Below are 14,224 nucleotides of genomic sequence, written 5' to 3'. Positions count from 1 at the left end.
AGCTGACTCGCCCCGCTCCATTCCCTGGAGCCTTCTTTCCCGAGGCGGCAAAGGCAGAGGCGCCGCAGGCCAGCCCTGGTGACGGCACCTCGCTCCAGGCCACCCTCCCACCACAGCAAGCCACGCTTCTCCTGGGCAGCAGTTCTCAACATTTGTGTTAATGACCCAGACTGGCTTTTGCAGTGGTGTTTTTGATCTAGTTTAATCTAACATAACAACTAAAGTCCTCCTGAAATGGACAAGCGAGGGCCAGGAGCACAGGATGCTGTCAGATCTGCCTTGACTCCGGTCTGCCTGCCCCTGAGAGGGGCCTGTTGTCTTCCCTCCTTGTTTCTGTGAGCTCTGGCGCTCGCCCGACGCTGAAGCAGGCCAGGGCAGGGAGCTACCATTCCTTTTCCCCTAAGTTAGCTCTAACGGCTCTCCTTAAGGGAGGGGACGGCGCTGATACAGTATAGATAGGCAGGTAAAAGGAGACAGCGCTCCATTTTGACAGCGTACACATCCTTACATCACCACCCAGCTTCCTCATTACTGAACTGGTTTTCATTTTCTGCAGCATTGATACCAAAGGGTTAAATAATTCAGCTAAATTAACAGAAAAGCAGGCACATTCTTTAGCCTGGCATCTCAAGGTTAGGAGGCATCAAGAAAAAGAACAAATTACAAAAGGAGAGACACTGTTATCTAAGTCAGTAGGCAAGAATGTGGAGAGAGGCCTTCAAGAGAGGGAGTTCTAGACATGAAGGGAGCCAAGCTGATAAAACGTTACAGCCCACAGACATCAACAATAAATTGGCTCAGAGCAGGACAGAGGTAATTGCGGTAGTGGGAGATCACAACCTCCAACTCAAATGGCCCCCCCAAAAGAGGGGAAAACCCCACTGAGGGAGCATGTGTAGTTAATAGAGAGGCTTCATTAGTGTCTCTGAGGATGCATACTAACTTACATTAGAAGTGAGAAACTTATAACCAATCCTAAGTATGAATAACAGTGTAGTATACTATGAATATGCAAATGTTTTCTTGTATACAATATGTATCTTCATTTTACTCTGTGTGCATCCTAGGAGGAGCAAGCCCCCATGCACCTGGTGCTGCAATAAACCAATGCCACCTTTCTAAACTATCATTCTTGGTCACAATTTTCAGTAACAGCATCACCCACTAACCAGAGCTGCTTTTTCCATCATACCTCAGAACCTGCTGCAGAATTCATTCTTTACTTTGGAAATACCCTTCATTATCTTTGGCTTACTGTTAGTTTTAGGTTTTTTAAATTTCAGTCTTTTATCATTACATGTTAAACCAAATCCTAAGGCATGTCTGAATTAAAGGAGCTTGGAAACAGCTTGAGGTACTCTCTGCAGCAGTCACCTTCAGCTGAGATCTTGAACTCCCATTTCACTGTTTTGATGCCTTTGGTGCTTAGCAGTTAATTTCAGTTCATCTGTCCCTCTCCAGCCTCCCCACAGAGTAATTGGTGCAGCACACTCCCATTACTGCAGCCTGGCAGAATCCTCATCCCCTCAGAGCTGCATCTGCTAGACTTGAGCTACCACACGTGAACTCCAGAAATCCACTCTAGTAAGCTTATTTTGCTGCTATGCAAAACTAAGCTGATTATTATGCAAACTGCTTGGGAAATGGTCTTGCAGTTTAAGATACCCCAAAGAACAGTGAAAACGTATGGTTAGTGCATGTTATTCAGCCAGTAAGTTACAGGAACATAAGCTTTTAACTACAGCAACTTTAGTCTGCCTTGGCTAAGTAACCAGTAACATCATACAGTTCAATGCCAGCAACAGCCTTCCTTTGTTAATCACCTTGAAGTATTTGAAAACCCATCATCCCCCTCCCTGTGAAACTTAGAAACTGAAAGCAGTTGAGTCATTACATGATTTTAAAACTTTTAATAAGCTTAAAAATGTAAAACAGACACTTAGTTTACAGAGTGTACAAAAATATTTACAAATATTTATATTAAAGCATAGAAACAGCTGTAAGGAAAAAACACTGCACATAAGCATACCCATATAACACAGAAAAACATTGTACCTTAGGAAAGAAAGTGTCTTGTGCATTTAAAAATCCATTTGTGAATTCAAAACTAGTAATTTTAAGTGATTATAGTAATTTTGAAATCACAATGAAATTGAGTGGAATGTATGATTAACCAAAAAGAGATTAACACACCACCACAAAAATCCAAAGCTATGCTTCCTGCTTTGCCACCTTCTGTGAAGAAGGACGACTGTATGACTTGCATCTCACACATTTCCTTTCTTGGAATTCAACAGCAGCATTTGTAAGAACCTTGACATAACTGTTTAGTTAATGGCCCTGAAGTTTTGGTAGATATTTAAGCCAAAAAGTAAATGCTTTAAGGAAGTTGTGGTCGATTTCTACATAAAGTGTTTACTTGCATGTAACAGGAACCTGGGCCTGTATGCTGTATGAAAGTGCTCAGTCGTTCTGGGTTTGGGTGTCTTTAAAAAGAAGAAAAGCAGTCTTTATAGTAGACTTACCTTTGGAGGGGTTTGGTTCTTTTCACATCAGCACCTACATGGCACAGCCTCAACTGCTCTGTGTAAAACTTGCATCTCTCAGATGATTCCTAACAGCCACTAACCATTACAAGTAGTTCTTCCCAACAATGGAAGAAGCACAGAAAGTTTCTCTGCAAGATAGGCAGACGAGCATGGACTTGTTTGAACTTCATTCCTACTCATAATTTACATATGAATATGCTGAAGAATCACTTATGCTTTTCAGCATAAGGAGTGATACATCAGAAAAAAACCAACACTTTCTTCAAGCTATGCAAAACTGACAACTGTAGCATCCACACTTTCAAATGAAGCTGGATTATTCCCGGTAAGTTATGCAGACATTTAAGGACTCAGAACATAGGAAAGCTCTGAAACCAGAAGCAGATTTTTGTATTGCAGCACATATTTTGCTGAACTGAAAGCCTGCAAAGATATCTTGTGACACTTCCAGTTAGTTAGAAACTATAAACTATTACAGTTAAATTGTACACACTTCTGAAGACAGGAAAAGCCCAGCTCCATGGTGCTACCCATCTTCCTTTACAGAAAGATTGTGCTTTGCCTCTTATTAAAAGACCATGCACCTGAGTCTCAACAGCACAAAGTCGTATTAGAGATCTTCACATTCAAGAAGACTCAAACAGTTGACAGAAAGTATTCCACCACATTTGGTTCAGTCTAGAAAACAGTGCACATCATCCACCGAATCAAGTGATCAAGCCATTGTTAGAGGAGCCAGTTTGCTTTGAAATCACTTCCAGGTTGCTCTCATTCACAACAGCCTTGTAGTGACCTCTGCCTTCGGCCAGCATCTCAGACAATAAAGAGCAAATGCTCAAGACAACTTACAGGTTGCTCTAAACTCAAACAGTACATTAACAAAATCCAGTATACAGGTCGGCATATCAGAAGTCTAATTTCTTCAGCTGCTCATATGTCAGAAAGAACTGGAACAGCTGATTAAGGAAAACTGTTTCCTGTTCACATAGTGCAAAATGGTCACTTCACTACTAAAGGACAGTTGCATCTGTGTGAAACTTTGTTCCACTCTATGTTCCCTCCTATGCAATGCTGCTGGTTGGCCATTTTTGTTATGCACTACTAGGCAGAACAATGAAATTTGCTTTAAGGCTGGTGATGCCAATTACTGTCCCATCCCTGCTCCTCAGGATCTTAATTGCAGGACTGAGGATGCAGGAGAATACTGTAAAAGCCCTTAGAGTCTTTACTCACTTAGCTTCGATTGGCTAAAGTAGGTTTGCTCATGGTAAAAACCAACGTTACTACCAACCCACTTCCCAGGGCTCTGATCAGCTGGCGCTCAAAACAAAAATAAAATTGCCTGAGACTAAGATAAACAAAAAGATTTCATGGCTAACTGCCAACAGTTTCCTCAGGAATGGGGGCTGTTTCCAGAACTAACTTATCCAGTCAATTTTATTTAAAACTAGGCTCCAAACTAAGGAAATGGACAGGTATGAAACTGGAAGAACAGAAAAATGTTTTGCAAGATCACATTCTAATATTGACTGTGTGAATCACAAATTCAATCTGACCAGCAGCATTGACTAAGAAAATGGTCAACTACACCATTTTCCATTCATAAAAAGGGAATATTTGTGCTGACATGACACTCTTCACACTGAGCATCGTGTGAAACTATCGGCCAATACTTGCTGCGGCATGGGTAGCTTAATAGTTTTGCACACCTTTAAAAAGGATACAATGATATTCCAAGGACCAAGTCTTAACCAGTTTGGCCAAAACCCTTTATATAGAGCAAAAAAGCCTTCATTCTTCCATGTCTGGAAAAAACAGAGAGCAAGAACATGCTTATATAATTCTTTATTAGAAATCCAGACAGCATCTCAGCTAACAAGAGATACCAGACAAGGGGATAGCTTACTGCTGTAACCTTGATTTAAACACATTTTATGATGGGACAAAGAAACATTTCACTAGATAAAGCCTAGATGAGTAACGCCAGCAGCATTACCTGCCAGGTAATGCTACAGTCTGTCATTCAGTATCCAACCCAGATTCATCCAAATTGTATTCCTGGCATTTTTTCCACCCTCCACCCCCCCCCATCCCAAAAAACACCATCACCACCTTGCAGAGTGCTGCAGTAAACCTGCAGCTCACATTTGGCACCCCCTTGAAATTTGCGGCATGTAAACGGGCAGCTCATGTTATGCACCCCCTTGAAATTTTTCAGTTCACTTTACAGACCTCACAAAATCGCACTGGACAGCGTGACTTTGACTGTTATACAAACTGGACTGTTCAGTCAACGGTTTGGACACCAATAGCTTCCTATCCACTCTTAATCATGTAAGAGGCCATCATGCTCCCACCTCATACCCAATTTAGCCACAATAATAAAAGTCAGAGACTGACATTGCCTTTGGCTGTACTAGGCTTACCACTCCGCAGTAAGCAACAGAGAAACGCATCCACCCCAGAAGATGTTGTTCTTCAAGAACTGACCTATGAAGTTATCATCTCCTATCAATATCCTAACATCAAATAAAGTTAAGTAAGAGACAGTGCTGCAGAGAGACTTAGTCTCCTCATCCAAGCACCAGAAGGAAGTAAGTGCCTGCAATAAATACTAACTTTATTCCTGCCTTTCTGTCAAGGCAGCAGACACTTTTCACACCAAGTGCATTATTGGCAGTATTGGCATTGCTCCTTTTGAGCATTACGGCAAAAAGCACATCTAAGTTCCTTGGATTAATTTCTAGGGAAACTTACAACAATTTCGAGATCTACACCAAAATCTTTGCTTGATGGCACCAGTTTCTACTTATGTTGATACATGAACTACTTACTTGTAAGAAGCAATCCAAAGTACCCTTGTAGTTCGAGTGTCCCCCATGTTGGCTTCTCTGATTCATCATACGTGTTCTTACAACATCAATTGGGTTGGATGCAAGGGCTCCAGCTAACCCACAAGTAAAGCTTGAGCTAGTAAGAGAAAGGTTTAATAAAATTTGACCTACCACATTTAGAGATGCACAAGAACTCCCCCTCCCTAGAAAACATGCAGTAATGACTGCTTAATGCTTTTAGTTAAAAAATTACACCAGCTAATAGATGTGAAAAGTTACTTTTCATTTGCTATAAAGCATAACTGAAGATTTTATATATAGCCCTTATGTACAGTTTCTGTATACCTGAACAGATGTTTGTGCCTCTGAACAGCAAATACTTAATTGGAACTTTCTTCTAACCTCAGTTTGCACAGCTGAATGATTCAGACCATTCACAAAAGATTCCATATTCAGAAGAAAGTTAAATCCAAATCCTAAATAAGATTAGCTCCCATGCTATGTGCTACCATTTGAGATGTTCTTGCATTAAGTATAAACACATCAGAAGTATATTTACATCTAGACTGATGACAGAAAAATCAAAAGATTCATAATGAGAACTAACCAATGATGAGTTATGCAGCTATACAAACTTACAGGAAGTGAGTATATACTGTATCTCCCATAAATCCAGACATAATTATGTGCTTCTTGGTAAGGTCATACACTGGCAATTCCACTCCAACAACAACAGCAGCTCTCTGTGCAGTCAATGATACTCCCTGGCAGAAGAAAGAATACAGTTGAAATTAAAAGTTAACCTTTGTGCACCACCAGAAAAGCCTAGCTTTTATAATACAATGCAACACACCATGAATGCGTTAAGAACATTGTGAATTTAAATAAGGCTAATTAGTGCCAGTCTTAGATGTATGTGCTCCAAAAAAAACGGAAATTCAAAATAAATAAATTACTTTTCCACACTGAACGACAATTTCAGTTCCTTTATGCTACTCCATCTCTGCTCAATATCTGAATTCTTACATCAACAGTCAGCTAAGACCTCAACAACCAGGTGATACTGGCTCCCCTTGCTGCTAACTGAAAAACTGACAAAGGAAGACAAACAGAAAAGTGGAGATCAAGCAGCTCTGCAGAGAAAAGCTAATAGAAGAACATTCCTATTTTCCAGCTGTTTCAGAACATTTTGGGTTTTCAGTTGTTATACAGTCACTGACTGTAGCTGGCACAAGAAACAACCTACGAGACTGAGTACAAGAATTCTGGAGCTAGAGGCGATTCTCATTAGTACCTTCACTTCCAAATGTTCTTTAGTATGTTTTAAAAAGAGCAGAGCATATAGATTGAGAAGGGTCTTGCAAAGGGTTGTTGAATTAGTCCTAGAGCCAGTCACCCTAATTTAAGCCTCCATTTGTCTCCTCTTTAAGAAGCAGCTAATCCTTGAACACAAGACTGGCAGTAACTTTCTGTCAAAATGCACCAAGACACCAGCAGTGAAGTAGTCATGACAAACTACATACATATTAACTTCTCGATATTTTAGCTGAGAATACTGTAGAAGTACATGAAAGTCAGTTGAGCAAGAAAGCACACAGTGTAGGACTTGTTCAAAGAACTTGCCTTCCATAATCCTTTAGTGCCTTCCTTTTGGTAGATCTGTATGAAGTTGCCCATCATTCCTCCTTGAATCACACTACCTTGGGCTTGCATTCTGATCTGAGATTCATTTGAAGATAAAATTAGAAGATAAATACTTTTTCAAACATACAACCGATAATAGTTTAATACAGTTTTATTAACATTAAGTTACAATCTTCTAAGCAGTAAATTTCTCTTTGAATACAAATTAATAGCTGACATTCATAACCATGATGCAATCTTTTGCCTTAACTATCCAAATGCAGCTGCTAATTTTGAACAAGTACGTGGTGTAGCTCTTAGCTGCACTAAGTCACTTCTATTTCTGTACTTGTACACCACTCCATTTAGATTAGACTGACAGATGGGTTCTGCAGAATGTCCTTTACAGTGTTCTCACTGAACACATTAAAACGAAAGGTTAAGAAGATGAAGGTTTCAAGCTAGTGAGAACCATGGTCTTCAAGCCTGCGGATTTCCACGAATGTCCTTGGGAACCTGCCATGGTAACTACCAAATACAAGATTAGGGATAAGCAGGTTAGTACATGGACATAATTTTGGGAAGTAACTAATTGAAGCCACACCTGAAATACAAGCTTATGTTTGAAATGCCTCTACATAACCACACCAGCCCTATGAAGGACTAAGGTTTTAGTAGTTTTAGAACAGAAAGTTTTCTTGAATTTTTCATTAGAGGCATCCATGTAAGTCACATGCTACAGTTTTCTAAGTTAAAATACCATCAACCCTTTCAAGCAACTGGAAAGAGACTATCGACTGTCATTAAGCTAACAGATTCTTAAAGAGGTGATAGTTTCACCAACTCACTTTAAATGACTGACACTGGAACACTATTTCCATCGGACACTGGATTGCAAAGCCTCTCTACAGGACTAAAGAATGATACAGTACAAGTAGCACTCACTGAAACTCTTGCCTCTGAATTGATCTTCACCTATTTTGAGCTCTAGAAACATCCTAGTATAACAGTGTTAACAGAAGTATAGATGAAATATGCAGTGTGGCTTCCACACAAACACTATAGCATGAAAGTTAAGAATGAGTCATCTTATATTATTCTCTCTCCATCCCTATAAAAAGTTATATGGATCCAACTACCTCCCCAGCCATCAATTTCCTGGTGCATATTTCTAAATAATTAGTATGGATCAGAAGGAGGTTCCAAGAACTCAAGATCTTACTGATTTTTAAAAGTTGAGATGAGGATTTGTTTTGTAACCGTATTTATTCTCTATTCATCAGTAGATTCTGCAGCTCCTCAAGGAGAGGACAAAAACTAAGGACAAACACTACATAACACATAATTACCTTTAAGACATCTGTTGGGTTGGCAATCGATGATGAGATTACTCCCGAAAGAATGCCACATAGAACATTTATCATCAGGGTTTCATCTATTCCATAAACAAAGAAAAAAAGAGTTTAGCTGCAGGTTTACAAAGCTCAAGATGCATCAGGGCAGGATGATGCCACTGCTCCTTTAACCAGAGACAGTGACAATTACAGAAGCCTTAAAAACAGTTTAGACAAATTTTCCTTGCTGATTCTCTTTGTTGGAATTGGTACAAGGAATGTCTTCTCAGTAGACTTGTTCAAACTGCTACAGTAAGATATCAAATGGATACAACCAGCTTCAAGCAAATCAGTCCTCAATTAAACTGAAAAAACCCACTCACCTTCTGGATGCTCAACAAACATTCTTTTTAAGCTCTGGTAAGTGCCTATTTTTATAGTTCCATAGGAAGCTTGCCGTAGCATTGCAGGTGCAATCCTGTAAAAATAGGCAGTGATAATATTTATGCTCAAAATTGCAAAAGACTGATTAGCAAATGCTTTTTAGAGCAAGAGATACTGAACACAAGATATCTACCAAAGAAAGGTTTGTTCATTCACATCAACAAATCAAACTCACTATAGACAAAACAAGGGGTTTGGTTGTTTTAGTTTTTTGTTTGTGGGTTTGTTTTTGTTTTTTTTTTCTTTAAGTAAAGCCTACAAGAACATGAACCAACTGTGGAAGGATTACTATTAAAGCATGCCTCAAGTTGTGATCTATAAAATCGCTGGCAAGAATGTATGAAGTGTAACCTGCAGATTACATCTTTCCCCCACCATCTTGCATGTTTTAAAGAAAAGCACGCCGCCCATTTATACATAGAAGTTAATTCCCCCCCCCCCCAAGAGATGGAATAACCATAGCAGCATTGTACAGAATAATTTTATGCTTAGCTTTTTTTCTCCAAGTAGGTTTTGTGGTTTGTTTTTTTGTTTTGGTTTTTTGTTTGTTTGGGTTTTTTTAAATGTGAAATGCTATTGCAGAGTGCAAAGATTAAAGCAATCTAAGCTTGGGCTTTCAACTTCTGGATTAAGGCCAACCAAATAACTTGTAATTCTCAAACCCAAGAACTCACACACTATGGGCTTACACTTATCAACAGACTGTTCGTAAACTATTACTGCAAGTCAGTTAATTTTACCCAGAGTATAAGGCTTTCAATCCTTCTTCTCTGCATATTTTGACTAGTGCATGCACCATTCCACGGTAGCGGATCTCTTTATATTTGGCATCATTAACTTGACCTTGAACCTGGAGACGTGTTTTGGTCAGATCAATGGGGAAAGTACCTTAAAGAAAAATCAGAGAGAAAAATCATCAAGTACTTACCTAACCAAATACAACAAACATGATATAAGAAACAGCAACCTTTATTATATACCAAAATATACAAAAATACTCCCATGGGAAAAAGTCTGTCTTACCAAGACTTTCTTTTAAACAAGTGGTTCACTGTACGTCACCTTGATTCTTCCAAAGGGGTAGGGCCTTGTCAGAGGCTCTACCTACTTCCTATGTTTACATTTTGCATTCTCTACATTTTCAGGCAACATGGTACTGCCTGGTTGTAACAGCCACAGGGAATAGGACTCTGCAGTCAGTCAAGTACAGAGTTTGCATGTGTATTCTACCAACATCTTCGAAGAGCATTTAATTGAAAGCAAAGAAAAATTCCATAGGACTAGCTATACGTATTCTAGGCTAGAATCTAAGAAAGCAATAGCAGCAGTACCCACTTATCTTACTGCTTTCCTGTAGCCTACTGCTATGTCAAGTTCATGTTCTCCACGCTCCCTTTATGAAAGGTTTAGAAAGCATATTCCTCCAGAGCTTATATTTTTCCTAAAGATCACCTCAACATTCAATGCTCACCTAAACACTAATAGGAGGCAGGTTTAGCTACATCTGTTCTAACGAGGTTTACCAGACAAGCAAGGCTTTTATGAATTGCTTGTCTTCCTCACAAAGCTTTTGGCATTATTGGCCACATTCAGTCAAGTCAAATAAGAGAGGTTTAAAACCCAGATTTGAACAAAATTCATAAGAGAAGGTAGAAAAGGAAAACAAAATAATAGTATAAAATTACACTTAAAACTACATCTACTTTATTAGACAGACTTCAGATGCAAGCGCACCACAGGTCAGACTATGTTCTGCTACTGTGAAAATCCACATTTCCTTTATTTTCATGTACATGCATTTCAGATAAGACTTCACAAACATAGTGGTATTTTAGGTTTGTCTTTAGAACAGGCAGGAAAACAAATGCACTGTCTCACTATAACAATTATTCTATGTTGCACACTAACTGAAGTGTTCAAATCTAATCAGCTATTCACATTCCCAGAAAAGGGAATTTAAACTGCAACATGGCTACTTAGAAAAGCTAAGAGAAAAACTTTACAAGTTAAGAGTTTAACTTGTCTACTCCAGCAAAACAAAAGCAGCGTATACTTATGACCACTGTCTAGGAAGAGATCAACAAAACAGAATGCAAAGATAAACTTTATATAAAAAAAAGACTCACAAGAGATGAGAGTTTACACAGAGAAGTGTCCTGACATTGTAACAAAGTTCTGAGCAACTCTTCAGTTAGCATTAAAGAAAAATACCCTCATGTTGTAGACCATATACTACTGTGTCAGTGATAGCACGAAACAAAGCTCGTTTTAAAAGGAATGACCTGAGTAAAGGAAATCATATAAACAGTTAAAGGAAAAGCTTACCACATTCTGCTGTGACTGATGCTAAACCTCCATAGATAAAGGGCTTCCAGTTTAGTGCTGACATTATTGATTCTTCTTTCTCTGAAATAAGATGATTTAATGCTTCTATAAAGTACATGTGTTATATAAATGCATATGCTAACATTTAATAAAACTTTGTGCCTTCCAAACAGAGTAAAAACATTTAATACCTTTGACAATCAGAAGAAAGTCACGAATACTGTGCAGAGGCATCTGTGTTCAAATCAATGTCTCTGCTATGCATTTGGGCTACCACGATCCTCACCATGAAAGGTTAAAGTAGTTTGTCTTCCAGGCATGACCTTAAGGAGCACTGCAGTGAATAATGTCCAACAATTCTTACCAAGCTGAATTAGTTTGACTACATCCTGCAATCAAACGGAACTTTAAGACAGTCACTACCAAATTCTGTTCCTTTTTTCCTGGTATCAACATTAACATGAGCTGAACTGGTACACTTGGACAAAAAAAAATAGGGGTGCACACAACATCTTGCTTCTATTAAGGCCTATTTTTGCTACCAGGGTTCACAATACTCATTCTTGTGAGCATTGTATAAAGCTAGTGTAAACAGGTGCATAAGGCCTCTCACAGTAAAAAAGGCTGCTCTAACTTAGAAGTCAATTAAATGAATTTGACAAAGTGACCACAAATCATAATTAACTATGGCATATGCTCTGCAAGATGCTAACGTAATCCAGTTATCTTAGAAGAAAGATAGGAACTGCAAAACCAGACTAGTCTAGCCAATACAAGGTTGCCCTTCCCAAAACCAAGTAGGTCTCTCCACAGCTTACTTTTTCCCCCCTTCCTCATAATATAAATACTTTCCATTCCCCATTTTCTATAATATCCTCCTAAACATTGGATTCTACAGTTATCTTTTGCCAATTAATTTTGTGGAATAATTGTACTTGAAACTACTTCCCTTGGCACTTACATTCACTGTTACTTTGTTTATTCACCTGTACCACCCAGCTGGAAAACATCGTAAACACAGCAGTTGCTTAGCACAGCCTTCTGTAAAGAAGTGCCAAGAAGAACTCCCTCTGGAAGTGCCAATAATCCAGTGTCCAGACGAAGGTATAGATACTGAGCATGCCCAAATAGTTACTGCAGCCCTAGTTTTCCTTTAATCATCTTTACTTCATGAAAAGTTACCTGGGTCTTCAGTCTGGCTGACACTTAATACAATAAAACCCATAGGAGCTCAAAGCACACAGTTTCAAATACTCAACAATCAAGTGGACAGAAGTCCATCTTACTCTAACTGCTGCAAAGGACACCACTGATGTAAAAAAAAAAAAAAGGCAGGCAAGTAAGGGCACCCACTGTATTGCCAAAAAGATTGCAATACAGAGATGAAGAGCCACAGGCATAGACTATGCCGGCTTTTCAATATGAAAGCAGCAGAGCCACACGGGTACAACACTGTGCCAGAGGGAAGCCACTTACAGCTCCAAGTTCCTCATATTCGTGATTAATGGCAGATTATTTAATTAACAGAGACAAAGCCAGGCTCAGTTTCACCACTAACAGCCACACACATGATCTTTGCTTTCGAGAAACTTGTCAAAGTTGAAAATACAGTTAACTTTTTCCCCCCTTCACCACATTAAAACAAGTTTTCCTCTATCATAAATACCGTAACACTGAAAAAAAAATCTGTACTTTTTTTTGGTTTGTATTTCACTCTGCTGAGGCAACGAAGGCTACTGAGTTCCATAAAACCCACTAGCAAGCAACTTTCCTCTTTCACCTCAACTATCTCATCTTCTGAATTCTTGTTTTTCTTCTTACTCATAAATTCTTCCCTACAGCGATAAAAATAGTAAGCATCTCCTTAGAAGAATTCCATTGGCAATTCAACTGGCAAACTACTTAAAAACATAGTCCAGCCCTCATTACAGAATAAATTGCGGTCACCAATTTTATTAGAAAGAAATCACCCTTATCAAATCTACATTGTTGCTCCCTGAACAGCAGTAAGATGACCGATGATATGACCCCTAAAGAACACTGGGTTAGATTAATACAGCAATTCATCCACACACTCTTTGCAAAAAGTCAGAAGCAAGTTTGGTTGCTTTTATTTGACAGTGGGGCTGAAATAAAGTCAAAAGCCCAGGTTCCATAAAAGAATGCATCACTTAAACACTTCGATATTTCCCTGTTAAGGAACAGGCTTTAGAAGTCACACAACAAATTCTTTGTTGGTTAACAATATTGCTAGTGTACTAGGCACACAGTACACTCCAGCTTACAGTCATTTTAGCAATTTAAAGTGGATTTCACCCTTCAATGTTACAGAAGGCTTACACCAAATAAGTTATTAGCCCTAAAAAGTTATTATTTGTAATATAAGCATGCATGTATAAGATAGTTATCCAAGCAATACTTTCCAACTGCATGGATGACACCGCAGACACACAGCTCAGACTTCGTATTCAAGCAGTGAAGCATCATCAGAAAGAAATTTAAAAAAAAAAATCAGGGCTAAAGCATCATGGCAAGTTCTTGCAAAATACCAGCTATGTTACCAGTACAGAAGCCAGTGAAAGACACACGCACACCCCCAACTAAAGGGACTACCTGCAGCAGTCCTCCCCTCAGCAGCACTGCCAGCCTATTTAAACAGCTGGAGAGAGAAGGACACAGTAACACCTGTTAACGAGCAAAGGGGGGCAACAACGACTGCACCGACCAACTCCCTTTCGGCGACGGCCACCTACAAAACGAAGCCGACCTCCCTCCCGCTTCACCTTGAGGGGAAGGGCGTCAGGGAGTGAAAACAACGAAGACAAGGATCGGCGCGGCCCCGCTCAGGGGTGGGGGGCCCTGCAGGGTGCCACGCAAGGCTCAGCGAACTCCCGCCCTCCTTCACCGATAGCACCCGGTGAAGCTCACACACAAATATTTGCACCCGGCCGGCGGAGGGACCTCGCCGGCCCCCCCGTCGCCTCGCCAGGCGGTTGACAGATGACATGACACCCCACCCAAGGGACCAACAAGCGCCATCTCCCCTCACTCACCACCAAAACCTGCTCGACCTCCGTACCGACAGCCCCCGCCGCGCCGGTTATAAAGCGTTGCT

General features: G+C 39.8%; 1 protein-coding gene across 1 annotated transcript; it reads right to left on the bottom strand.

Moving 5' to 3' along the window:
• Positions 1-3,454: 3,454 nt before the first annotated feature.
• On the bottom strand, positions 3,455-11,185 carry LOC104156429 (kidney mitochondrial carrier protein 1). The gene is made up of 9 exons (XM_009706263.1): positions 11,110-11,185; positions 9,525-9,672; positions 8,724-8,818; positions 8,356-8,441; positions 7,007-7,102; positions 6,023-6,147; positions 5,384-5,519; positions 4,274-4,354; positions 3,455-3,496 (listed from the first exon to the last, which is right to left on the bottom strand). Exons 1-9 carry the CDS (start codon positions 11,171-11,173, stop codon positions 3,455-3,457), a joined length of 873 nt encoding a protein of 290 aa, XP_009704565.1. The 5' UTR covers positions 11,174-11,185.
• Between the last annotated feature and the right edge of the window lie 3,039 nt (positions 11,186-14,224).

Source organism: Cariama cristata, unplaced genomic scaffold (genome assembly GCF_000690535.1).
Source record: "Cariama cristata isolate BGI_N322 unplaced genomic scaffold, ASM69053v1 scaffold14320, whole genome shotgun sequence".
NCBI lineage: Eukaryota > Metazoa > Chordata > Aves > Cariamiformes > Cariamidae > Cariama > Cariama cristata.
The sequence above is the reverse complement of the archived record's forward strand: the minus strand, read 5'-3'. Positions and strand labels throughout refer to the sequence as shown.

Coding starts and splice junctions, on each gene's coding strand:
- LOC104156429 (XM_009706263.1), bottom strand. CDS start 11,173: ATGTCAGCACTAAACTGGAAGCCCTTTATCTATGGAGGTTTAGCATCA. Junction 6,148..7,006: donor GCACTAAAGGATTATGGAAG/GCAAGTTCTTTG, acceptor TTCTTCTGCCAG/GGAGTATCATTGACTGCACA. Junction 3,497..4,273: donor TTGGTCCTTGGAATATCATT/GTATCCTTTTTA, acceptor CAGCTGTTCCAG/TTCTTTCTGACATATGAGCA.